At 41.8% G+C, this 26,779-nt stretch overlaps 2 protein-coding genes across 2 annotated transcripts in view; one reads left to right on the top strand and one right to left on the bottom strand.

Moving 5' to 3' along the window:
• Positions 1-6,536: 6,536 nt before the first annotated feature.
• On the bottom strand, positions 6,537-20,789 carry mlycd (malonyl-CoA decarboxylase). The gene is made up of 5 exons (XM_020639148.3): positions 20,196-20,789; positions 15,629-15,741; positions 13,877-14,033; positions 13,308-13,460; positions 6,537-7,915 (listed from the first exon to the last, which is right to left on the bottom strand). The coding sequence occupies exons 1-5, from the start codon at positions 20,739-20,741 to the stop codon at positions 7,370-7,372; spliced, it is 1,515 nt and encodes a 504-aa protein (XP_020494804.2). The 5' UTR covers positions 20,742-20,789; the 3' UTR covers positions 6,537-7,369.
• Positions 20,790-23,827: 3,038 nt separating this feature from the next.
• Positions 23,828-26,779, top strand: part of zgc:173742 (DNA topoisomerase I, mitochondrial) — a 39,163-nt gene continuing 36,211 nt past the window's right edge. Inside the window, exons 1-2 of the mRNA XM_065956524.1 lie at positions 23,828-24,045; positions 25,442-25,570. Of these exons, the coding sequence (XP_065812596.1) occupies positions 25,455-25,570 (116 nt within the window). The 5' untranslated portion in view covers positions 23,828-24,045; positions 25,442-25,454. The remainder of the gene's footprint in view (positions 24,046-25,441; positions 25,571-26,779) is intronic.

Raw genomic sequence — 26,779 nt, 5'->3', positions numbered from 1 at the left:
GGAGGGATGGATGGAGGGATTGAGGGTTTAATGGACTGATGGTTAGATCAATAGATAAATTAACAACAACAAATAAATTCCCATCAGCCTCAGCTGTACATTGTGTTCAGTTCTACTTATCAGCTAAACATGCAAACCTCCAAAATATACTTCCTTGAATTAGTATTTGCTCCTCTTAAACTCTAATTGTTTGTTGTGAGGCCACAACACAAAATTGTGAACAACTAAAGCTTGAAGGGTGAATATTTCAAGGAACTCAAAATAACTTGCAAATAAAAACATAACAAATGTTGTCAGTGTTTTGCCTTAAACCCCAGTTCTAAGATCTCCACCAAGCCAATTTCCACATGGCTGACTTGAATATGAAAGAGATGTTTGGACTTTTGACTGCTTAATTTGTTAATCAAATGATAAAAGCACAAATATACCTATTTAAATTCAGAATGTTACACTGCAAGATATGGAAAACTACTAAAATACTCAGATATGGAAACTGAATGCTATCCAAGGCACAGACTGAACATTATAGCTGCTAACACATTAAATATTCTTTACATCCATGTCTTGTCAAGATATCTCTGTTTTCAGAGGAAAAAATGTTTAAATTTAAACTTTCCAAACTAGATTAAGGTACGAACAATGTGTGTCTGAACATCTGTTTTGCTAAATTTCTTAACATCTGCTTTGTTTCCAAACTGTCAAAAGTCTGTGAAATGTGACTTGTGCACAGTAGGGGGTATTTTATACTAGCATTGAGAGAGACAGGGTGATTTTGTTCCAGACATTTCCAGGTGGTGAGGATATCGAGGACAAAAGATGAAGAGAGGAAAGGACAAATGAAGCACAATTTGTGAGTGATCATCACCTCCGGGACTCAGAATGTTTACTTGATCAATGAACCCTCCAACTAAGCCAACAGTGTGTGTGTGTTTGTTTTCTGTGTGTGTGCATACCGTTGCTCTTTTTGGAATGTGTTTAACTTCTGTTCAACTTTTGCTCAAAAGCTGACTGAGTGATTAAAGGTAGCATCAAGGAGGATTGATGTAGTCTTAGTGTGTGTGTTTGTGTCTCAGGGAACCGAGACAGGAAGACAGAGTTTTCATGCTCCCATGCTCGCTTTTTAATTTGTCTGGAAACGGTATCAGGCCAAGAGTGGCTGTCACCCTCAGGTGACACCTCTGCCTGTTTACCTCATTTGCATTCAATAAACCAATCTGATACATGGCGTCGGGTCATCTCATACTGACTAATTGCAATGAATGAAGGGGGACGGAAAATGTCATCAGCAAGCCACATTAGTTTTAATTACTGCCGATAACCAGATTTAGCAAATCTGTCAATCTCAAACTCACTCTGCAACTGGTGAAAGAGCAGGTGGACAGGAGCTGAGAGGAACCCTAAGGAGAGGAAGGAGAGAGGAAAGGAGATGAGAGAAGATGGAAATGGAAAGGAAGAGAGACGTTATGGTGAATTAGGAAAGAAAGAATAAAGAAGCTTCTGCCTGCCATCACAACAGAAAAGCATTGTTCAATGTGTGTGTCTGACTGTTCATTCTGAGTGAGACTCTGCTGCCCTCTAAAGGTTACACTCTGCTTAATGTGGGCACATTCAAAAAGGCAGTGTGTGTCCCTGTGGCTGTGTGGATATGTACATGTTGTGAGTGTGTGTGTGTGTGTGTGTGTGTGTGTGTGTGTGTGTGTGTGTGTGTGTGTGTGTGTGTGTGTGTGTGTGTGTGTCCTGATTGCTGGTAAAACCGTGAAGCTCTTTGAAGACGGGGCAGGGGATTGGATGAGGTGTGGGTGCAGGGTCTGGGTTACAGGGGGGCGGAGAGGGAGGAGAATGGTGCTGATGTGAGGTGAGAAGCATGAAGGAGGGCCAGCGACAGCAACCAGGAAGAATGGATTAACACACTTGGATGAAAGCTTCCCTCACACATACACACATTCACGCACACACACACACCGCAGACACACAAACACAATCACACCAGGGAAGTCGCTGGCCTGCAGGTAGAGGCCACCTTTTAGGAAGTTGTTTTTTTTCTCTTCCTCTTGGTTTAACAAAAAAAGAATCCCTTTTCCCTCACATCTTCACCTACCTACACACGGTGATGAATGGACCACACTATGACATTTAGTACATGTGTGCTGAAGTCCACCGCTTGAAAAAAGGATTCAAGCTAAAAAGAAAAGTGAGATGCATTGATTTTCCTTAAATGTCAGGAGTAAGCGCTATTATAAAATGCTACACCCTTTGAAATTTCAGAGGACATATCCTTCAGCCTGAGCTGATGGCCTAAAGAACACAACAGAAAGTTTGTTCACTTTTAAAGGCTTTTCTTTTCATACTGATTCAGACACTTGGCTTTGTCCTGTAACCGGAGCTCCCCTAACCTTCAGCGAGGAGATATGGCTTAACTACCACCCGATGTCCCTGACGACCAGCATCCACCATCAGACTGTGTCGTCCCCACAACCACCGCCGTCCTCATTCATACACGGCCTGCTCCGACCTCCAGCTCAGCAGCAAGGAAGTACAAGGACAACAGGAACACGAGGAATACAAAGGAGAAATCCCTCCTGCATATTATCACATCTCCCCCGATCCCATTTTTCTGAACAATGAGTGTGTTCTTTAACCTGCTCTTTTGTAAAGCGTCTCAAGATAACACTTATAAATTGGCACTATACAAATAATTATTGATTGACCTGAAGAGAGTCAGAATAATATGAGGAACAGAGTGATGATGACATGAAGCAAAGAGTAATGGTTAAACTCAAACTCACAGAGCTGAAGTGAGGACAGGACTTTATTACATTGACTACCAGGAGAGCTACCAGGACTCCCCATTACTCTCTCATTTCAAGCTAACATTGGAGCAAAGACTGCATTGAAGACATGGACATAGCAACGTTCACATTACCTATCAGCTTTTGGTAGGGACGTAAAACTCTCACCATTCTATCCGAATGGATGCTACAATCCAATTCAGGGACAATTCATGAAAATACAGAAGGATTGAAAGTGTTGAAATGCAATTCTGGCCATTCGATTCAATACGATTCAAAGTGATAATTGGACCCAAAGTCATCTTCTAATTATATCAAATTATAGCTTGTGTTTCATTTCAAAATAAAATGTACTTGTGTTCATTATTATTTTTTGTTACAAACAAATATTCTGTCATGATGGATATTGTGCAAAGTCTTGGTCATCCACCAACGTGGCAAGAAATACAATTTGTTACCGGCACAGAAATCTTAGCTCTTCTTTGGGTTGCATCTCATTTTGTGAGCTTTGTAAAGCGGTGCTTGAACTTAAAACAGAGTACTCAATTCCTCCAAGAGGTGAAGATTAAATCCAGTGTAACTATAAGGAATGAAGTAATGAAAAACAATTAATTACACTATTTTTTTCTCCTTTCATGATTTCTCTGTGATTGTCACGCATGACATTCAGGCATCGGTTGTGATTGACACAAATACATAGATCTATGTTCTTTTCTGAAGAGGTTCACTGCACTTTATAAACTACTTGACAGTTTGATGATATATTTTCCATTTCATTTTTGTGATGTTTGTCCATCTCCTTTCTTGGAGCAGAAGATTAAGATTCAAAGTAAGTGAAACATGCATTACTATGTGATGAATGCATATAGATAAAGAGAAAGAGAGGGGGAAGGAGCTCTGTGTGCCAGGTTCCCCAATAGTCATGGCCTATAGCAACATAACTAGGAGCTTGTCCATGTCTGAGAGTGAGTCCATAAGCTTTATCAAAAAGAAAAAGGAAAGTTTTAAGCCGACTCTTAAAAATAGATATGGTGTCTGACTCACAGACCCTGGTCGATAATTCCAAAGGAGAGCAAAGGATAGCTGAAGTCTATACCTGGTTGGTGGCTGCAGAACGTTACGGATGGGGATATTCAACCCCTGTTTGACGTTCACCAACAGTTTTAAGTCTGGTCAGTATGCCTGCAACTGCAAGTGTTGCTTTGGCAGAATGTGGCTGCTCCCCTGCTCAAAACACAAAACTTGTCATTGAAACTTTCAGGATTTTTAACCTAAGTAGTATTGAATTGTTTTTGTGGTGTATTTAAAGGCAACTTAGTTTATTCCCCACAGGATCTGGAAAGGTCAGAGTACACAGTGACAGGTTTTGAGTGCTTTTTTAAAGTTCAGAAGGAAAAAGGTGATGAGGACGGTTCAGCAAAAACACATCATGTTCACATGTTCTTGCATTTTAGAATTTTTGGATGTTTTGAGATTTTTATCTGCTGATTATTCTGCCTTTGAGGACACAAATACTGAATTGAATGTGAACCATGTTTGTATTTGTCTGTTCTTTTTCTCAGTGGCACAGAGATTGCTGTTTGGATTGGGTTGTTTGTGTTTATACTTTAGCACATGGAATAAATTCAAATGAAGCAAATCATTATGGAGAAGAAAAAACATGCACAATGTTTGATTCATTTTTTAAGCTTTACAATATTTGTTTTATTGGAATACCCACATCTTTCATGGTTTGTAACATAATATTCTAGATGAAAAACAAATAGGGTATATCAGTGATGCACGCCAGCACTTATGTTAAAGGTCACATATTATTCTCCTTTTCAACCAGTTTACATAAGCCTCCTTTAAATAAGCTCCCCAAAACATGCGTGTGAAGTTTCTTGTTCTAAATCCACTCTGATCCTGTATTTGATCATGTCTATAAACCCCTCTATTTCAGCCCTGCTCAGAACAGGATGTTTCTGTGTCTGTACCTTTAAATATGTAAATGAGCTGTGTCTGACCACGCCCCCTCTCTGGAAGAGGATGCTCCTCAGGTTTTCTCGCTCCATGTCCTATTGTTTACGGTGAGAAGGCAGACTCAGAGGGCAGAACAAACACCTAGCTGTGGGAGTGTCACCCACCTGGGGGAGGGGTTACTGCCCTTTGTGATGTCATGAAGGGAAAATCTCCAAGCGGCCTGTTTGAACACACATTTTCTGAAAAGTGAAGCAGGTAAAAGACAGAGAGGATGGACTTTTCTCATGATTGGGGGTTTGAAGACAGACTAATGACACATATTAGTGTTTTAAAAAACAGTATATATTGTTTTTTCACAGTAAGTGACCTTTAAAGGCTGTCCCCATGGAGAAAAAAGGCTTTAATATCTCAATCTATTTCAAAATGAATTAGAACCTGAAAATGATGCGGCCCATCCTCTCCCATCTCTCCATCCACCGTGAACTGTAAAAAATGGATTAGCTTCATTTGTAAGGCAATTTCCTCCGAACGAGGGGCAAGAAATGAAATACACCATCTCCACGCACACATACAGCTCCCATCCTCAGAAAAAAAAGGATTCTCTGAATTACTGGATTTTCTTTTTTTGTGAGGCATGATTTTCCACAGCAGTCACTCTCTAATCAATTTTAATCAGGTGTTTTGCAGCTTTTTTTAGAAAGTATTGAACCTCAGACGTGTCGGAGAACGGAGCTGCTGGGTGTTGAACTTGGCTGTGAATCCATTATGTGCCGGGCAAGAAATGTGACAAAACTGCTATCTGATCGCATACCAACGGAGAGCGGTCTAAGTACACAAGGTTTGATTGTGGAATTTGTGAGTGATCAGAATTCTTGCTGCTATGTTTGCCTACAAAGAAAGCTCTAACGCAGATATCCAATTTCACTGCTGTTTGATCACCGTAATAATAGAATCAAACACTGCCTTTGTCATGATGAGCTTTTTTTTTCTACAGTAACATTTTCAGACTCCACTCCTTTGAACAGTCATTTTCATTTTAGCTCCATTTAACACATGAAAACGGGGACTTGATTAGAGCTTTACCATTTTAGAACAATTAAACTATCCGGAGAGATATGAGAGCAGCGCGGTGCTATGAAGTCTCTGCTGAGGAGGTTTTTTGTCGTTTCATTTAACGCGTCTTGATGTGTGTTCATATATCAGATTTCAGTTCTGGGACTTCTTTTCTGTGGTAACTTATACCTGAGTGATTACTATGATAAAAGTCATTACTGTTCTCTACATTACAACTTCATGAACCCTTGTAATTATTAAATGCTGTGGGAGATTTAAACCAAAACTGCGTCACTCCTGGGGAGAGGCGAGTCAAAAGTAGCCCTGGCGGACAGCAGCCACCAGCAGGTGTGTAATTTATCATTGTTGTTGCCATGGCGACTCATACAGCCATGTGTGTCAACCTCAACGGTGACATGGCGAGGCAGTCACTCTTCTATACGTGCGCCCTCCACCCACATCATGCAGACAGAAAGGGAGGGTCTTTTATTGTCTTTAATATCTTCAGTGACTCTCACGCTGTCTGTGAAGGGCATCCTTTAAACAACTGTCCTTTTTATGCTTCTTTACCCCCCCCCCCTCCTTCCCATCTCCACAACTGAACACCATCAATCTAGCCATTTACTTTAACTTTATTTCTCACTCCATTAGTTTCTAGGACACCGAGCGGCACCGGGTGTTGGAGGGGGAGAGATAGAGAGAGTGTGGAAAAAAATGAAAAGAAAGTTTGGCTCCTTGGAGAGATAAAATGTAATTTCACAGTCAACTTGCTGTGATATATTATTTCACAACAATGGGATGTGGGCTGATATGAGCCCTGCTTGGCACCTGTACAGAACAGTTAGAACATCAACGATGGCTCTCTGGAGAGGGTAGAGCTGTACGTGTGTGTAAGGCCTGAATGGAGGTAAAACGAGGGTCCAGCACAATGGATCAAAGTGAGCATCAACTCTAAAATAGGTTGTCATTTCAGTTTTGTGTTTAGTTATTTAGTATGCAATAACATTTCCAGTCAGTGATTTCATGCCTTTGTGTATTTGAGCTGTAGAGGGAGTTAACAATTTAACAGCAGGTGTTTATAAACCCAACAAGATAAAAAACAATCCTCTCCTACTGTCCGACATGTTTGCAAGTGAGTCTGTTCATCCTAATGAAAGAATCTCAGCATCCTTTATTCTCATCGCTCCTGCTCCACCATTACACACACTGTTATCCAGGAACATGGCACAGCATTGATAGATGCCTCGCGCTTCATTAGCCACAGTCTCTCAGCCTGCAGAGCACTAACACATTATCAACCTGCTTCAACCAGAGGCCTAATGATGCAGAGAGTCTAACCACTGCACGGCAATACAGGAAGAGGGAGGAGACATGCTGCGTGATAAATGCTCTCATTTCAATTAAAAAAATATTATCATCTGACGTCCTTCAGCTCCCCAAGCTGTTCTGCCTACTTAACCAAACATGTACACTCAAAATAAATTACACATATTACGTTTCTAAATGTTTGAATCAAAGTGCAGTCGAACAGAACCAGAGGTGGTGTTGAGGGGCGGATCCTTGTCTCACAGTTTGCTGTTCTTCTGAAACTGGCTCACCAGTCCCAGCACCTGCTCTGAAGTTGTGATGACTTTGTTGTGCAGGTAGAGGGCGCTGTTTTTAGAGGTCTCGTTCAGGAAGTAACGATAATTAACCATGATGCCGCAGGAGTTCGCCACCCCCCTGGGGCTCGTATCGGCGCGCCAATTGAGTCTCCACATAGTGGCGCCGTTTTGCAGGTGAAAGTTGGCGACCGGGTTGAGAGCGTAACCCCGCCTCTTCTCCCCGTACAGGTACCAGGCGCAGAGACGCATCAGGGCGGGCTCCAGGATGCGCGATAGCCGCTCAGAGTGCATCCACTCACTGGTGCCGATCAGCTTGCGGAGGGCCTCGATGGCCGGAGTTCCCGGCGCCGAATCGGTGGCCTGCTCCACCTCCTTCCACTCGTGCTCAGAGAGGAGGTCGGAGCCCCGGCTCTCCTTCTTGTACTGGCTCAGCAGACCCTGGAGCCACGAGGAGAAGCCCGGGATCGGAGACAGGCTGGAGAACTGGCCCATTTGGGGGAACTCACTCTGAAAGACATCAGGAAAAAGAGTAGTTTAGCTCCTAACTCAAGTCAGGGCGTCACAAAGACGAAACTGTTAAATATTCTAAAGATGTTTAAGGGTTTACTTTTATCTGTGCTATAATGTTTCTTTATTTTGCCAATTAAACTAAACAGATGATTATGATTGGCTTCTGTCACTGTAACATGATTGCACAGCAGCATCGTTTCAGACACACTGCAGTTTGACATTTGATTGGATTTGGGATCATTTTTATATCAAGTCTTAAATGAAGATGAACCAGAAGCCACTGAAAGTGAGGATTATGTTTTCATAAAAGAAAAAGTGATCAGTCAGATAACCCAGAGGCAGAGATGGAGCCTCTTATATAATAATGCTAGCTGAGGGAGCGCTGATAGCCTAGCGGGTACGTTGCTCGCCCCATGTACAGAAGCTTTAGTCCTTGTTGCAGCGGTCGTGTTCATGTCCTGCCTTGGCCCTCTGCTGCATCCCCCACTCTCTCCTCCCAACATTTTCTGCCTGTCTTTAGCTGTCCTATACGATACAGGCAAAAAGGCCTCAAAATTAAAAAAAATGTTAGCTGAGAGAGAGGTTGTGATTTTTTGTTTTGCACAACCTTGTTAAGATTCAAAAATGTTCTGGCATCTTAAAATTACCAAGAAGACAGCAAGAAAATGTTTTTTATGGGTTGAGTATGATTAATGGTTGCCTGGAGTTTAGTACTGCTATTTGAAGTTGTATCTTAAATTTAAGAGGGTAGAAGGGTCTTCAAAAAAGGTACCATTTATATGTATAAGGAGATGGCTAAACACAGAATTACCTCAACTGGCTTGACGAGAGACAGAAAAAAACCAAGCCAAAAAGAGATTAAAGAAAAGGGATAGGAAGAGGAACACACTGTGACGGTGTAAAGAAAACAGACGATGCAAAGGGCTCCAGCTTTGCAGCAGCACACTCACACAGCAGTTTTAAAACACAAAACTGAATTTTTAGGTTGTGCTCGGGCCACCTTCCATCTCTGCCCATCTTCTTGCCCTGCCGTCTGGCTAGTGAAAGGCTCCAGATGAAAGTGGAAGTGTCAGGCAGCTCCTGTAGACCCAGAGCTGCCTGTCAGCTCCACAACACTGTTTCTCTTACCTCCTCTTTGATTTTAATCCCCCTAGAGCCTTCACATGTACCACTAGTTAAAACCCTGTCAACTGTATCCACATCTGGCCATTATCAATGTGACCTCTTCTTTTAACTACTAAAGCTCCCCATGTCAACAAAGGTACACTCAATAAAGACGGCTGAATTAAGAACAGAGGCGGGAAGGGTGAACAAGTAAGAGGAAAAAAGGTTGGAGAAAAAAAAATGGAGCCATGCCAGAACTGTGCTCCAGGGTCCAATCTACAAAGACAAGCAGGACCTCCTCCCTTCACCTTAAATCACGAGTGTGACCTTTTCTTTTCCACTCTTTCATCTATCCATCATCATAGTGGTCCCTCTGTGGGCCGCCTGCCTGCTCCTCTTCACCTTTACGTGAGGTAATGTCCTGTCAGACGGTCTGGGCTGCTGCATAACACCACTGAGCCGAGGTTTTCTGAGGCCCTAATGGTGCGGGCCTGCGCTTACTCTGCCGGGGTCAGGGGTTCAAATCCCGTTAGGCTCTTAAAAGATAATTGTGCTCATGGTGAATTCATTTCCAAACAGTACCTAAAAGGGCTTTACAAAGTTTAAATGAAGAAGCTGGGTATCAAGTTGGGTTAAGACAAAAAAAACAAAAAACTATGTTCATCTGTTTATAATTGAAAGTATTACATTAAATGATTTTTTAATCTCTGTTAAAATGCAATGAATGTATAAAACCTGGACATAGTCTTGATGACATCATCCATTGGTTACTAAAGTGGAGTTCTGAAGCCCAACGATGGCACTCACCATAATAAAAAATACTCACTAACATTTTATCAATCTAGAAAGAGAGGAAGAGGTGGAGCTAAATGAGAGGCGGGACTAAAGACTCCTGATAAACCGCTACGACATGCCCTCCTGTCAGCCACCTCAGACACGCCCCAAAGTACGCAAATGTTTGCGAAGGTCTTGGCCTAAATAAAATCAAAACAGATGACTAATCGAAAATCTCAACCCCTGAACAGTTTTAACATTTATACAAATGAGCTATTCAGACCAAAACAGTTTTCTGTACTAGGCTGTACATTTTAATATAGGACCCTAACTTCTGAGTCCCATGCATCAATGGCGGTCTCCATGCTGGAAATCCTGTCTCACCCTAACGTAACGACAGGCTAAGAGCTGGAGCTGAGGTGGGTTTTAAGCTTCTTGATAAACTGTTACATCAGGTCAGCGCAAACCTTATTGTGAATAACTTTTATCCTTCATCAAATCAAAACTGATGAGTTATTCAAATATTCACCCTCCGTACAGTGTGTGTCCATCGAGACATGAGCTAATCAGACATATTTTGAATTTCATGTTAATTTCTGCTTTTTTGAATGGGTGTGTATGTGACTTCAGGTGCTTCTGCAGTCAGCCTCTAGTGGACACTCGATGAACTGCAGGAATTTGCACTTCTGCATTTGCTTCATTTTTTACCACCGGATGTTGCAGCTTGGGAGCGATTTGCTTTTGGAGCTAGCCTCAAGTGGACACTCGAGGAACTGCAGTTTTTTTGTACCAGGCTGTAAACGTGTTTATGGAGATTTTAATATAGGACCCTCATAAGGATTGACGTGCTATCCTCAAGTGGACACTCGAGGACTATTCTGCATAGTTCCTTTTGCCTATTCTTTTCCTTTTGATCACTTGCCACTTGGTAAAATGTAGCTCTGGTTTGCTCATGTGCTCTTGAACCACCATTGTATCCATGCTTTCAAAAGATAAGCAATGGGATTGTTACTGGTTGCCTTGGCTAAAAGGACATTTCGTTTGCCGGCTTTAATTGCTGCAACACGTGTTGGTTTGCTGTTTGTCTGGCAAACCCCGGGGTGAGGGGCAAAACGGCCAAGTGGGGGTGCCGCCTACTTCTCTGGTCAAAACTACATACTGACATACTGGCTGCTGCGTTGTTGTCAGAGAAGCCAGCACTTCAACATAACACGTTTCCTTAATGTCTGATCATAGTAAGGTTCATTATATAATTTAATTCAGTAGATATCTTACATATTGGACCTTTAATTACACAATATACCCAAATGTCTCAAACCCATGAAATGGTTATGGTTTGAAGTAGTTCAATGTGTAGAAAAGTGAATATTACAAGCTCTTCTTCTGTTGTGCAGTTAGTTGTCACTTTTTCCCCCAATATCACTGACTTCTCATAGCTCTGACTAAGAAGTAGCACATCTACTTCCTTCGAGCATATTTGCATAAAGAGAAAGAAGAGAGAAGATGCTGACGTGCAAAGGTGGTACAGGCGATAATGAAGACATTATTCCCCATCTGTAAGTCTCCTACACTGCAGTGCAATATAACCCACGTCTTTATATGAAAGCACAAAATGCTAAACAATACCCGCTTCACTGAACTGGATGTTGACATTAATAAAAATACCAATACATGAAAGGTTTGCAGCATTGAAAACAGTCCAGTTGTATGAATAAGTAGAGTGGAGGCAGCTTAGGGCACTGAAATCTGATTTTAGGATACACTACAAAGAGCTTTTTTCCCATCTGTTGGGTAAAGTGCTTTTGATTTTCTATTCAATGTTCCAATCATTTAACAAGTGCTTCCTGGAGTGGCCCGACATGGAGGGCTCTTCTGCGCTTATTGAGAGGGATGGATGAGATTTCATTACTGCCTGTCTAGTGACTGCTGCTCTGTTTACGTGTGCATGCAAGCAGCAAGTGCTAAAACAAGTGGGTGATTTATGATTCAGCGCTGGCACTTAAATAAAAATGAGAACTTTTGGGAAGCAATCAAACAAAAAAAAAAAAAAAAAAAAAATCTAACACATCACCGCTATACTCCCCGCTGGAAATGATGCTGTGCCAGCTGTACCTCACCTGAAGGCTACCGCAGGCTTTAATTGAATCCAGCATGTGAGATGCACAGAGTGACACGCGCGGCTTCAGGGGAGGAGACAAACAACACTTTGAACAGCTACAGCACGGAGGAGGAGGAGGAGATGAGGAGCTCTGCAGGAGTTCACAGCTGTATCTGTGCATGTGTCATAAGCGTGGTATTATCTGGTTAGAAGGAGACGGCGCTTTTCAAAGTCTTCACTGATAAGGTGCTTGATAGTTATTGTACCGAGTTTACCTCAGCTGAACCCCGGCCTACTAAAGGGTCAAATTTAATCTAAGTCGTTCTTCTATTTCAATGCACAAAGTGAAAATGTCTTCATTAAATGAGGTAACATTAAAGCAGAGTTTTAACCACATCAAACTTTCACGACTTAAATTGAAAAGTTGTTTTTTTTTTGCACAATCCACGAGGCTCAAATGTTCTATAAATAGCAATATGATTCTTATATTCATTCACTGATTAGGTTGAACTAATTTATTCCAAAACAGAATTGGAGATACTGTATTCTTATCTGATTAGCTTTTAGCTGGATTATAAATTTTTGTATCGACTAAAAATCAGTGATTTGATTGGCATCAGAAAAAAAAACAGATAAAAAGAAGCAAACAAGATCATCATACCAAGGAGCTCCCGTTAAAAGGATTTAATGACGTTAAGAGACGTTTCGAGCCAACATGCTCTTCCTCAGACTTGAAATTTTAAGTGTGTGAATCTTGTTTCCTTCTTTTGACCTGTACGTGTTTTTAGATCCAGGGCCGGCCCGTGGAATAGGCGCCGGCCATCCATAGGGGTCGCCATGCCAAGATTATTCATGTGTTAAAAAAATAACTAGTGTCAGAAATACACTTTTTCTTTTGTGGAGTGTGTAGAATGGGACATAAGACCTACTGAAATATTTTATTATTGTTTTTTGTGTACTTAATTTGTTAACACCCTAGTCTATTTAAAATGTGTTTTTGTTGTAATTAATAGTTTTAAACACTTGCCTTTTTAGTATTAATGTCCAAGAGCATGCATGCATTTTGTGCATCCTGACTGGATAGATATTTGTTCATGGTATAGGGAGGGTTGTAAGACTTCGAAAAATACTTTTCTAAAGTCTGCTTTCCTGTGTCCTCGCTCGCTCGCTCATCGCTCCTCAAATCCCCCTGCTCTCTCCTCGATTCTCTCTACTCTTTTCAGTTATAAGAGCTTTGGTACGCTCCTTAACATGGCAGGCCTGGAACTACTTCCTGTTTGGTCAAGGGGCGAGGAGACAGCATTTAAGAGAACTTAGATGGAGAGCAACATTTTATATGTATGAATCAGTTTCTTTACTTTATAAATATATAAATGCACTATAGTGTATATTCTGCATCGCACCACCTCTCACCTGTAGTTCCCGCACCACCCTCTTGATGAGGTAGTTTCCCAGCTCCACCCCTTGTAGGCCCGCCTGCGTGGAGGAGATGGAGTAGAAGATTGCTGCGTTTATCTTGTTCACATCCTCCTCGGAGTCGAGAGTGGCAAACTCACGGACGATACTCTTAAGAGAAAAAAAAGATTATTTTTTTTGTCAAAAACAACAAACAACAACAAAAAAAACTTCTGTTTTCCTCTCCCTGATAAAACCAGATTCTAGGCTACAGAACTGCAGCTGCAGGAGTGTCTAACATCTATTTCAGAGCTGTGAAAATGTTGCTCTATTTCACATGATGGAATAAAATTTCAGTGTTGTCAAAAGCACCTTTTTCCTCTCTGTAAACATTAAAGAAGGTCAACACAGTAAAGGTTGCTCCCAGAGGGCTGTGCAGTTTAAAAGGTCTCTGTATTGTTTTTCTCACAATCCATTTGTCAGCCGAGAGGAGGAACAAAACAGTCACTCCTGGGAGTTCAACTATTCACACAGGTGTAGTTAAGAGAGACAAAGCATTACAAAAGCCTGCAGCTAGTGCTTCTCACCTGAATGTTATCAGATATGTCTTCGGTGAGCGCCACGTGTAGAACAACCAGCGGCTCCCCTGGCATGGCCGCATGGGTGAAGGCATAACAGCGGCGGTACGGCCCCACTCTGCGCTTCAGGTCAGTCCAGTTCCTTACAGGGTGCACGGCCTCATAGCTGGAAGAGTTAGATAGTTAGACTTCTGTTCGACAGTTTGCTACCATCACGCCCCTGAATAAGGCTACCGGTTCTGTTTAAGTCAAACTTGAGTGTCACTATCCCAACTGGACACGCCCCCTCTGTCGAACTGAGAGGGAAAACAGGCTGAAACATGGCTGTCATTAGTCAGAGAAACAACGAAAATGGAAGTAAAACAGACCAAAATTTGCTCAAACTAAGGACATTTGGACTCAACAGAGATCACTACAATTTACTATAAGTACTCAGCGAATGACCGCACGCATCGAACAGTGACAAACACTATTACAGCCCTACTATGTTAATAAAATAAAGTTTAAAATCATGAAAAAGGAAGCTCTTCTCTTGGGTGCTGTGGGTGAATCTGAATCTCTTGAATGTGTCAAATTCTGGCATCCAGAGAAGATGCAACTTGCAGAAGGAAGGCATAGCTCGCTCGCACAACTGCAGACTGAAATGTTGGATCTTGTAGCAACTTGATGAAAAAAGTTCTCACAGTCTAAATCCATCATTCAGTCAAACATAGTCCTCAGTCTTTTCTCATGTTTACAGCCACTTTGTCTTCACTTATAGTAAAGTGTGTCTAGAGACCAATGTCTGATTGTGCTTTACACAGACTTTAACTTAATTTAGACAAACCCAAAATGTTCACTCTAACTGCCAATTTCTACATAATTCGTGCGCCCCTTTCTGAAGCGTTAGTGCAGCCATGCTCAGCTGTTCACACATCACAGAACTACAAGATCACGCAGCAATGCAGAGAAGAACATGCATACAACATGTTGTTTTGTCTTTCTGTAGTTGCTTTGTTGTTCTTTTGGTGACTGTTTTGATGTAATGTTGATAAAGTGATGGGAAATTCCATCGGGAGTCCTAGTATTGGGTTCTATTTTGAAATTGACCGGACACTCTTGTTATTGTTTTCTTGTCTGACTTCCTGTTCGGGTTGTTCTATTCTGTCCAGCTTGACGTGTGCTTGAAGTGAGTTTCGTACAAAGTGACTTGAAATGGAGCAGGGCGTAGAAGCGCAGATGGCACGAGCTGTGGAAACAGGATAAATGACTAGAGTGGCAGTGAACGGCGGCGTAGTGCACGGCACTGACGGGCCGCTGCGCGCAAAGGAGTATGTGGAAGTTGCCAGCAAAACAGGTGACCAGGGCGATCTGTAGGAGATGCCTATCTGCCAAGTTGTTATACTATTAGATCGACTTTGAACGTACTACTTTAAGATGGAAAGTTTCATATTGTTGCTTTCAGCTGATTATTGTTTGTAGCTAAGGTTTAAGCAGATAGATTAACCAGTTTTTTTTTTTTTTTTTTTGGTTTTTGGAAAGACTAAATAAAAACTCTAGAAATGCAGAGAATCGCTCCTTCCTTAAACTCAATGAGCTTGTAGCAGGTACAGAAATCCAAAGCTTGACATGTCTGCTGTGATTATTTTCAACTGGTAAGGCTTGACTTGAACTTCTCTGATGAAAGGCAGGGAAAGGGTTATACAAACAGCATATTTTCATTATGTGATGTATCTTCTGTTTGTAAGATAAAAGCAGGGACAATGACATGCACATCCTTACTGGCTGATCTTCTGCAGGATCTCACAGGGGGACTGCCAGGTGATTCTCTCCAGGCGGAGCAGACCCACAGAAAACCACTCAGACAGCAAACTCTTCAGCGTGCCATTCAGGTCCTAACATAGAGAAGGGTGAGGGTTGAGAATTAACATCCACATCAAGCTGGTCATAGTAAATTCAACATGTTCTACACCTTGAATCTGAAGAAGACGCAGTGCATGGAAACGTTAGTCCTTTGCACCTTTATTAAATGTGCCTTCAGGGATTTGTGTGCTCCAGTATTTTCTTTGGTTCCTGTCTTGAAGAAGGTATCCACTGAAACTTATATTTGGGTAACCTGAGTGTCTACTGACCCACAAAATATGAAATAAACCCATCCAGTCCTTTGTTAGTGGTCTGCATAAGTCTTACAACACAGAGAAAAATGCTCTGTTCCAAATGTGCTCTCCTTGTGATGTCACAGTGGGATTCTGGTTAAAAAATAAATAAAGTCAGAATGTAGACTTTGTATTTCATATTAGTATTGGGCATAATGTATTTAAATAAAATAAATCAACTTGAATAAATAAGAAAACGAGGGTCATGAGGGATATCTTTTAATTATAGCTATAAATCGTTTATCTTGTAAAGAATAACAACATAAAGGAGTCTTTAGAAACTGCTGCTCTGTTAAATACTAGATAAACACGGCGTCTTCACAACCTCATGGCCCCTTTTATTGAGAGAACTAAGAGGCCCATACTTATTGAGTGACAGCAGACCTGCTTAAGTTTTTTTCTGTAGGCAATCAACAATTCCATACCAGCGTCTGGCACACCGTGCGGAGGTTGTGCGCTCCCCTGGGTGTCTGTATGCTGTTTGAATGTTTTCACATTATGAGTAGTGATTTGTTTGAGCTTGCAATGGGTGTGGAGGAGGCACCTCAATAAACAACTTGCCATTTCAAAGCAGGCCTGTCCTCCTGCAAAGGTCAGACTTCATTTAAAGCAAATCTCTTGCAAACACACAAACAAACGCACACGGCGCATGCACACAAAGGCAGTCAAACACATAAATACAGCTCTTATTGGCTGTTCCATAGGATGACTTCACTATAGGCTTACTTTATTGCCAGCGTGTCAGTCATTATAGAGACAGTCTGGGTGTAAAAGACACTGAAAACCATAAAAAACAAAAACTAAGAACATCTGAATTTCTCCCCCACGCATATGCGATACGCCCTCCATTATGCAGCTTTATGGGCGAGAGGTTTCACACTGGAATAATATACAGACTGACAAGCAAATCAAAAGTAACTCTGCAGAAAGAAAAGTTCGGCAAAACTTCCTTAAACCATTCAAGCTGCCTGGGGAGAATTAATCTGCGATGGTTGATAATCCGAGCTGGGCATTTCTGTGGAAAACGCAGCACATCAACAACCCCCCACCCCCACCCCCCTCGGAGTGTACAGCGGCTGTGGTAGCAAATTCTCAGGCACACAAAAGGAAGGCCAAACTGAGATGTGTTTTCTTTTGACCTAGCTGAAAATGAAACCTTTCAAAGTGGAGGGGGCCTTGTATTTGAAAAAACCCAGGTCAGGAGAGGCCGAGAGAAGGAGGCTTGGAAAAAGAATAAAATCCTGAACTCCATCAGAAAGAAAATAAGCAACACTTCTCAGCTCTGGAGCTGTATCAATGTAGCGCGGCGCCAATATAGAGTGCCGATTCTATCGCTGCTACCTTGAGCTGTTGAGTAGTTATAATGCCATTATACAGAGCAATGGAGACTGCAGTGCCTGGAAAGAACACTCTGTCTATCCAACGACCACAGACTGCCAAAGTGTACAGAGGTCAAACTCGTGGTGTGCCAATACCTCTTCTCCAGTAGGCCGTGTGTGTGTGTGTGTGTGTGTGTGTGTGTGTGTGTGTGTGTGTGTGTGTGTGTGTGTGGTGGGGTGGGGAGAAATAGCCTTGTGCACACTCTGTGAAATCCCAGACAGCCAACTCAAATTATTTCATTACATAATTCACCTACTCTGTTTGTGGACGTGCAAACAGGAAGGAAAAGGCTTGGGGGTAGGAGGAGCAACATCAAAAATCAATTACTCAACCGACAAAGACTAATCTAGCGGAGAATTCAGAGGGATGCTTCCTGCAAGACCAGCAATAATTGCAGCATCCAACTTTCATTACTTCAGTTATTATAGAAAATGTATCTTCTCTCTCTCTCTCTTTCCTCACAATGTCAATTGTGTACATTTTTTTGATTGCAAGTACTCCCCTCCCCTGCTTTGCACAGGCCATCAATGCAGGAACTAAAAGCTTCATATTTTTGTGACCTTTCCACATTTACAGAACAATAGAATCTGGCAATAATAACAAGAAAAGATATGAACCCACAAGACCAAGGTGGTCAGCAGTCGGTGCGTTGAGAACTCTGTTGGTAGCTCAGACCTTTCTAAGCCACAAAAGGTCTCAGTGGGCCCTGGTTATTGGGATTAAATTCCTCTGAAGCACTTCTCAGCTGGAATAAAATAGATTTGGAGGTGGAGAGAAGAGGTTAGAAATCCTCCGGGGGCAATGCAGTCGAGAGTTTTTTGGGAATCAAGTAAAGCGATAGCCCTCAACAGCTTTATAATAGTGCAAGGGAAAATTCAACTGTATTCTTAGGATGACAAAACACATTTTACACTCTGTAATGATAAGAGTATCTAAAAACACGGTCAGCTGCATGCATGCAATAGCCCGAAATGAAAAAGCAATTTAAGTAAAAGTTCAGTGCAGCTTTTTATGGCCCCTTAAAGGGTTTTGTCTCATTGATTTTGTGATCTCAGCAAAACAAATGTACACTTCATCTCGTGTGTTTGGGTAATAAAAGAACAGAAGCATAATTGGAATCAGATTAGGCCACTTTAACAATAAATGTGTGTTTACCAATACAAAAATACAAAACCAAAGCAAAGAGAAATGTGAGTGCTTTTATGAATTATCTCTACATGATCTGTTCCATCTGGTCTGAACGTCGTCATGGAGACGATTCGAGGACACTTCTTACAGTTCAGTCTGAACGTCTCTAGAGTGAGACTGTGCGGGCTGAGAATGTCTGAAGTGCCCAAACATATTTCTTGATCTGCGATGTTGATCGGCCCTGTCAGTCCGATACATAAATTACTTCAATATCGGACCCGATATTAGATCGGATCTGTCCCATAGTTGATATCAGTCGTTTACCTGTTATCATAAGGAAACCAGCATTGCTACCTCGAGATAAAGACATAAATAAGCCAAGAGCTCGAGAAAACAATTGGAAATGACTCATTATGATGGGGAAACTGATAAAATGGATGGATGGATGTCTGCCTAGGGCTTCTGTACTTGTACTGGATTTGTCTGTTGTCTCTCTACTGAAAGCAGGCTTTGACTCCACAAGCTGAACCGATGGACCAGTCAAAAGGCAACTTGATCAACTGGAAAACCAATAACAACCATTAAGGGTCAATTCATTAATGAAACTTTTGTATATGACAGTTTCCTTAATACTCATCTTGAATATTTTTTTGGTCTTGGTCTCTAGAAATCAGGGTCAGGATTTTTGCTTCACTTTCTGAATTATTACAAACCGAACAATTAATTAAGCAAATAAAACATTGTTTGATATTTAGTTCTACAGCAACGAAACAGTTTCAGATAGAAATAAAGATCTGGAAAGTGCATCAGTCTAAGAGATGTCTTTGTGAAGGAAGGAAGTTCTCGAACAAACTAAGTGCATCAAATATAACTTGACACTAAGCGTGCCCGCTGACAAAACCTGCACTCTTATTTCAAGGTGAACATTGAACCTCCTACACTGCAGTGCTGAACATTGTAATTTATTTGACTGAACATGAATGACTGGAATATAAGAGGTACAAGACAGACTGGAAGGGGTACATTTACAGAAAAGGAAACTGCCGGAACTGTTCCATTAGTGGGGCGAGAAGAGAAATAATGCCAGGTGTGATGGAAACGTTTTTCCAATGCTTACTTTTCCTTAAGTTTTACTTTCAACTTTTCTTTAAAAATGTCAATCTAAAATGCATTGAATGCCTGATTTATATTCTGGTCTTTTTCACTCCCTCATGTTCAGATTGAACGTTGTTACAGCACGGCCTTTAAACATAAGAGCTTTTCTGCAACAAGGGAGAAAGCTGTGAAAGACACTGCAGTTCACCTTACCACCAAGAGAAAATCAAATAAGCCTGGAGTTATCATGTACAAAAGAAGCGGCTCAATTATAAGGAGAGAGCTTAATAACGTATCACAGTTAGGGAGGGGAGGGGGTGTAAACTGGGGCAAAGGTATCAGCCATTTAAGCAGTGATGAAATGTGAACCATGTGAGAGGGGCGCTTAGCGAAGGGTGCAGTTTGTGGATAAGTGTGGGCTGCTGGTGTATTATAAGCCTTCAGGTGACTAATATTAAAATACAACCATCACAATTTATATTTATCAGGGTTACGCTGTCGTGCAACGGCCCCAAATGCATTTACGCGAATTGCACTGTTTGTCTCATGCGAGCACCCGTAAAAAAAAAAGGTAAACAAACGTTTTTTACCCTGATGTGCGCGCTCTCGCTAGCTTTGGAGGCGATTATTTCGAGTATATCGGCTCTGAGGTCCACCAGAAACTTCACTCCCCCCTCGACCCTGCTTATATGATTAAGCAGTTGTTTATAGCGGGGAGTCAAACTGTAGCGGAGCCTGTCTTCAACTTGTAAAATGGTCGCCAAGTCTCGCAGCTGGGTGTCCAGGAGCTTCAAAGCGAGCTCGGAGACGCTCTTATGGTCTACTCCAAAGTCCTGTGAAAGCTTCGTCAGGACACTGAGTTTGTCTTCTTTGACGAGGCTGCTGTAGAAGTGCATGAACTCCAAACTGTTTGATTCAGGGGGAGGGGGGCACTTGTCTCTCGTCTCGTATGTGGGTAAAGGTGCAACGACCCTCGCTAGGATCTCCTCCATGCCCGTGACTCCGACACGAATTGGGGTCGAGTACCAGCGCAGACCGCTGACGTCCAAAGCCCGCTGAGTAGCTTTAAGGAGAGTCCGGTGTCGCAAGCACCTCACACTGCTGCGAAAAGCCCAAATAACAGGGTGGGATATCATCGCCAGCTGTCTGGTTCGGGACCCGTGACTAGTGGACACACACGGAAAGGAACCGTTTCCGGGTTTCTTAAAGACACAGTACCGTTTTCAGACTTTGACCGGAGGATCAGCCGTCATGAAAATAGGCCTATGAAAAATCTTCATGCAGTGTAGCATGTTGCAAATTTGAATTCATGGGATAAAAAAAGCCTATTTTATGCCGTAAGAAACTAAACACAAGATTTCCTATTGGCAGGCAACTCGTAATGACATTGTTTAAACGACACTTTTATTTGAAGATGAGAAAGACATTTTAAAAGTCGTTTTAGGAAATAATAGCCTACTGCATGACTTTAAGTCATGTAACAAACTCAGAACTCTGGAGAGATATTTGTCATTTTGGTAAAGAATATGGCTCATGTCATTTTGGTAAAGGCTATCACTCTCACTTAGAGTCAAAGGTTGCTGACTCTATAAAGACTTTGTGTTCCCAGGAAAATAATATCAGAATCACAAACAAACTTTAAGGCAATCAAACACACCAATCCTGTGTTGTATGGAGGTTTGTTTAAAAATTATATTTTGTAATTTTTATGCTTACAGTTAAAGGGATACTTCACCCATTTGCATTAATCTTTGTATCATTAGAAACCTGGTAGTATTTTTGAATGGTCGTGCATCCCGTCCTCATTTTCCCCTGAGATGAGAAATCTTTGTATTTCTGAGTCTGAAAAGGAGCTTCAAGTGACGCGAAATGACGATTTTTGCGTCACTGGAAGCTGTTGCGGTTAGCGGGGTGAAACTACAACGCTAGTTCCTCATATTTTCGACCACTGAAGCTACAGACCAATCACAGATCAGTGGGTGGGAACTCACTCCCAGAATCAAAACTTAATGTCCGCCATATTGCTTGGAAGCTATGCTAACAGGCTCTATGGAGAAAGCTGATAATGGCGGAAAAATATACATATAGCGGCAAGACGGCTGCTGCGACAGGCCGGTCTTGTGTTTTGGCTGCTTTGGCCGCTGTCCGCTGGGGCTGCCACTGTACGCAGCAGCCAAGAAACAAAACCGGCCTGTCGGCAGCAACCGTCTCGGGGCTATATTGCTATATTGCTGGCCGCCTGCCTGTCCGTGGCGGTGAGGACGAGGAGCCCGGGCTGGCTCGAGCTGGGGCGGACTGGTAGTGTCGGTGCTCTCACTGTTTGTCTATGGACACAGACATAGAGTCTGTTTTCTGCCAGGAATTTACAAGATGCTAATTCCTTCTGAAATAAATCTTGGAAATCAGTTGTGTAAACGGCGTATGTGTTGAAGTAAACATGTCTGTAAACCTGACCTTAGTGGGAGTGGCCTGCGGTGCTGTGCATTCTGGGATTTGGTGTCTTTCGTTCACATGAGCCAAAAAGCCACTTTCTGCCTTTTCTTGCCCAAGAAGACATCAACTTCAAAATGTATTTCACATTTCTACTACATATATGACCCAATGTCAACAGATTCATGTTTCAACGGGTGAAGTATCCCTTTAAAGGTTTCATGTGGATGTGTTCTTTTCCGAAACCAACAATCTCAAATGCAAACAATTAAACATTCAGCCACAGTGATTTGAAAACCCAAACGTCTGCAGATATCCTAGATTTGAATATGAATAAAAAATAATATAATATAATGCCTTTATTTTCATTGCATTTTTGTCCAATGTGCTGTGCTTCTCAATAACAAAAGTAGTTACATTCGTCAAATTCAGCCATACCATCCATAATAGTTATAAAAAAAATTAAAAGATTAATTGAAAGAAAAACAATTGAGTTAATTAATTTTAGATCTGTGGATACTTTTGCACCACAAGGATAATATGGTACATTGAATGTAATGCACCATAAATATCATGAAACATGAAACATTACCATTACAGTAATAAAATGACATTTTAAACATTAATTCTTGTTGCTGCATAAAAGCATTAAAGCACATTAAAAACTAAAGTGGTGTTGGTGGTTGTTGTTGTGGTTAGGGTGGGGGTATTGGTGGTGTTGGTAGTGTTGGTGGTGTTGGTGTTGGTGTTAGTGGTGTTGGTGTTGGTAGTGTTGGTGGTGTTGGTAGTGTTGGTGGTGTTGGTGTTGGTAGTGTTGGTGGTGTTGGTGTTGGTAGTGTTGGTGGTGTTGGTAGTGTTGGTGGTGTTGGTGTTGGTGGTGTTGGTGTTGGTGGTGTTGGTGTTGGTAGTGTTGGTAGTGTTGGTGTTGGTGGTGTTGGTAGTATTGGTGGTGTTGGTGTTGGTAGTGTTGGTGTTGGTGGTGTTGGTGTTGGTAGTGTTGGTGTTGGTGGTGTTGGTAGTGTTGGTGGTGTTGGTAGTGTTGGTGTTGGTAGTGTTGGTGGTGTTGGTGTTGGTGGTGTTGGTGGTGTTGGTAGTATTGGTGGTGTTGGTGTTGGTAGTATTGGTGGTGTTGGTGTTGGTGGTGTTGGTAGTATTGGTGGTGTTGGTAGTGTTGGTGTTGGTGGTGTTGGTGGTGTTGGTGTTGGTAGTGTTGGTGTTGGTGGTGTTGGTAGTGTTGGTGGTGTTGGTAGTGTTGGTGTTGGTAGTGTTGGTGGTGTTGGTGTTGGTGGTGTTGGTAGTATTGGTGGTGTTGGTAGTGTTGGTGGTGTTGGTGTTGGTGGTGTTGGTAGTGTTGGTGGTGTTGGTGGTGTTGGTAGTATTGGTGGTGTTGGTAGTGTTGGTAGTGTTGGTGGTGTTGGTGGTGTTGGTAGTATTGGTGGTGTTGGTGTTGGTAGTATTGGTGGTGTTGGTAGTGTTGGTGGTGTTGGTAGTATTGGTGGTGTTGGTAGTGTTGGTGGTGTTGGTAGTATTGGTGGTGTTGGTGTTGGTAGTGTTGGTGGTGTTGGTGTTGGTAGTGTTGGTGGTGTTGGTGTTTGTTGGTGTTGGTGGTATTGGTGTTGGTTTTGGTGTTGGTGGTGTTGGTAGTGTTGTTGGTGTTGGTTTTGGTGGTGGTGTTGGTGGTATTGGTGTTGGTTTTGGTTTTGGTGTTGGTGGTGGTGGTGTTGGTGTTGGTTTTGGTATTGGTGGTGTTGGTGGTGTTGGTGTTGGTGGTGTTGGTAGTGTTGGTGTTGGTGGTGTTGGTGGTGGTGTTGGTGTTGGTTTTGGTATTGGTGGTGGTGGTGTTGGTGTTGGTGGTGTTGGTGTTGGTGGTGTTGGTAGTGTTGGTGGTGTTGGTGTTGGTGTTGGTGTTGGTGTTGGTGGGGGATGTTCCCATTCCTATCAAGTTCAGTTGAGTAAAGGCTTCCGTGATACATCACATGATAAAGGGCTGTCATGGAATTGGACCTCTTGGTAAGTGTGAGAGTTGTTTCAGAGTAGTGATGTCGTATCTTCTTTAAGGACAGCCAAGTATTCCACCTTCACTCTGTTTTATGTTGCAGCTGTTGAAGCTATTATTGGTGTTGCTGTGGCTAGCAGGTCAAAAACAGTCCAGCAGCCATTTTCTCTGATGCTATTCTTAATAATCTAAAACCTTTGGAGTCACTGGGAACCTCCTCCAGTTATTCACTAAATAAATGTATAGAGGAAATAAGAAAGCACTCAAGGTTTTTCAAGCTCTCATTGGTGCCATTATTTAAACCTCAATGCTGCTTTTGTGTTACTCAAATCATTTAATCTGAGGTGTTGTTGCAGGTCTCACTTAGAGCCCATGGTTTGCTCCCCATACTACATTTAATGATCATATTTACTTATAGAAAAACTGTCAATTTCCTGCCTGTTTATACCAGAGGCCGTTTTTCCTCTGCTGGACTGGTCACTTAAAGAAAAAAAATTTAGGGGATGGGGGGGGGATTTACAGTATACCCACTTCTTAAAGCACCACTACACTACTGACAGATGCTGTTTATCAGCTGCTGGATGGGACACTTAAAAACAAACATTTGGAGGAAAAATTAAGACTACACTCACTTCTTTAGGCGCCACTATACCCATGTTACTACGTCACTGCCAGACCAATCAATGCAATAATCTATAGTCCCAAACCTAAAAGTAAACTCTAACCACAGGATCTGATAACCCAATCATGCTGCTTAGACCAAACCGTTCAGAAAGGTCCTCTTGCATTCACGTACGTCTCAAGAGCTCGGAGTTCCCATTATACAAAGTTGTTTTCCGTCTCGATGTGTTCACGAGCGTCTAACCGTAATGTGAAAACATAATCGACGCCACAAAATATTCCATTTATTGTTTCCTTTTGGTCCGCCGTGGACCTTTGTAATATAACGTTAGTTCTGTCAACTTGACAAATCAGGAACTTGAGATTTTTTCCAAGTTGGAAGAGTCGGAAACTAATTTTTCCAATTTTCCTTCAACAATTAAATGCACAGCGACCTAGCCAATCAGAATTCAGCTGGATTTGACGCCCGCCCAGCTCAGAGCTAGGTAACGTTATCCCGCTGCGTCAACCGCCCAAAAAGTTTGTATTTTACCATGATAGTTGTTCATTTTTATGTACGCAGTTTAAGCGGTGAGCTAGTTTAATGTCACATTTGATTTTCACAAGACAACCTTACATAATAACGTGGTCATTTTTATTGATTTGATACGCAAAGGTGACAGGATAATTTAATTGCTTTCACCCGAATCGGTGACTGTGCAAGCTAAAGTTAGCTAGCTAATGTTTCTGACTTTCCAGGGCCGTGCACAGGTAAATGTTAATGTCCGCGCTTTGCTTTCCCTTTCAAAGGTACATGTGAGCGATGGGAGGAGAGAAGAACGCCAAAGGAGACGAGAAGGCCAAACACAAACCAACGAAGCTGAAAAGGCTGAGTGATCATGAAAGCGCTGCTGGAGATAAAGCATCCACCAAGAACAGGTCTGCGCATGCGCTTATGTGAGACATTAAATATTGAAGGAATTTTCATATATTTGTTTTTATGTTTTATTATTTTATTTATTGCACAAAAAAAAACCCCATAATAGATCAATGGAAAAACAGACAGTACATAATGATTAGTTAATTAACAAAATATAAATGTTGAAAGAAATGTGCTGGAGGAGCCAAATAAACCCAGAAGGGCTCATGGAGTGGCCCTCCTAAAGAGAAACATGTAACACAGAGACAAAAACATTAAAGCTAACAAGAACACATACTCAGTAAGGTGTAAAAGAAAGCAAAACAAGAAAGATTATGATGGCGCATTGGTTAATTGGCCAAGCAGGAAATAAAAGGTTTGTTTTTTAAATAAGTTGAGGCTGGTGCTGTTTCTAATACGATTGGGTAAATTGTTCCAACAATGAGGTCCTCTGAATCTGATAGAGAATTGAAAAATGCAGAATGAAGTATGTTGACTGCGTTTAGATGACGTGTAATCAGTATTTCACCTAGAGCATGTCAAATGCCACTATCAAATATAAGACTCCCTGAGAGTAGCAGAGTTTAAGCATCTCCATAATATTAAATAAATTTGACCTGTCTGCCACACATCAAACATCTGTTAGCATAGGCTTACTCCACACATTACAGATTTTTAATAGATCATGCAAGAAGCATTGCCTTTCAGATATTTTGATAAGTGAGGATGCATTGATTTGGATTGAAAAAATAAATACATGCAATGATGAAAAACCAGATAAGTGAGAGCCATATGGCAGTGTTTGTGTGACAGACACAATGAAGTGTTAGTGAGAGAATATTATGCTGGCTGAGCTGTCGAGCAGGCCCGTGGTGTTGACTGAACGCTTTCATTTCACTGAGTACAGTGCATACTCCATCTTCATATGAATAAATTAATTTACCTTGATATCTGATGCGTTTATTACCATGCATATGTGAGCAGACAAATGGATGTGGAGTGATCTGTCATTGGCTTGTGTAATTGATGAGAGTGGGGAGATAAATAGACACCTGTAACTGCTACTGGCAGCCAGACAGGCAGCTTTCTGTGACAGCTAGCCTCATGTTATTTCATGGCACACTGACTGAATTACTGATTAAGGATCAACTTATCCTCATCAGCTACAAGACTCATGGAACTAATTTTCCTGAGCATGACTGATTTAAAAAATGTGCTGCCTTCAGTTT

This window comes from Labrus bergylta, chromosome 7, assembly GCF_963930695.1.
Source record: "Labrus bergylta chromosome 7, fLabBer1.1, whole genome shotgun sequence".
Lineage (NCBI taxonomy): Eukaryota > Metazoa > Chordata > Actinopteri > Labriformes > Labridae > Labrus > Labrus bergylta.
This window is presented reverse-complemented; position numbering and strand designations above follow the sequence as displayed.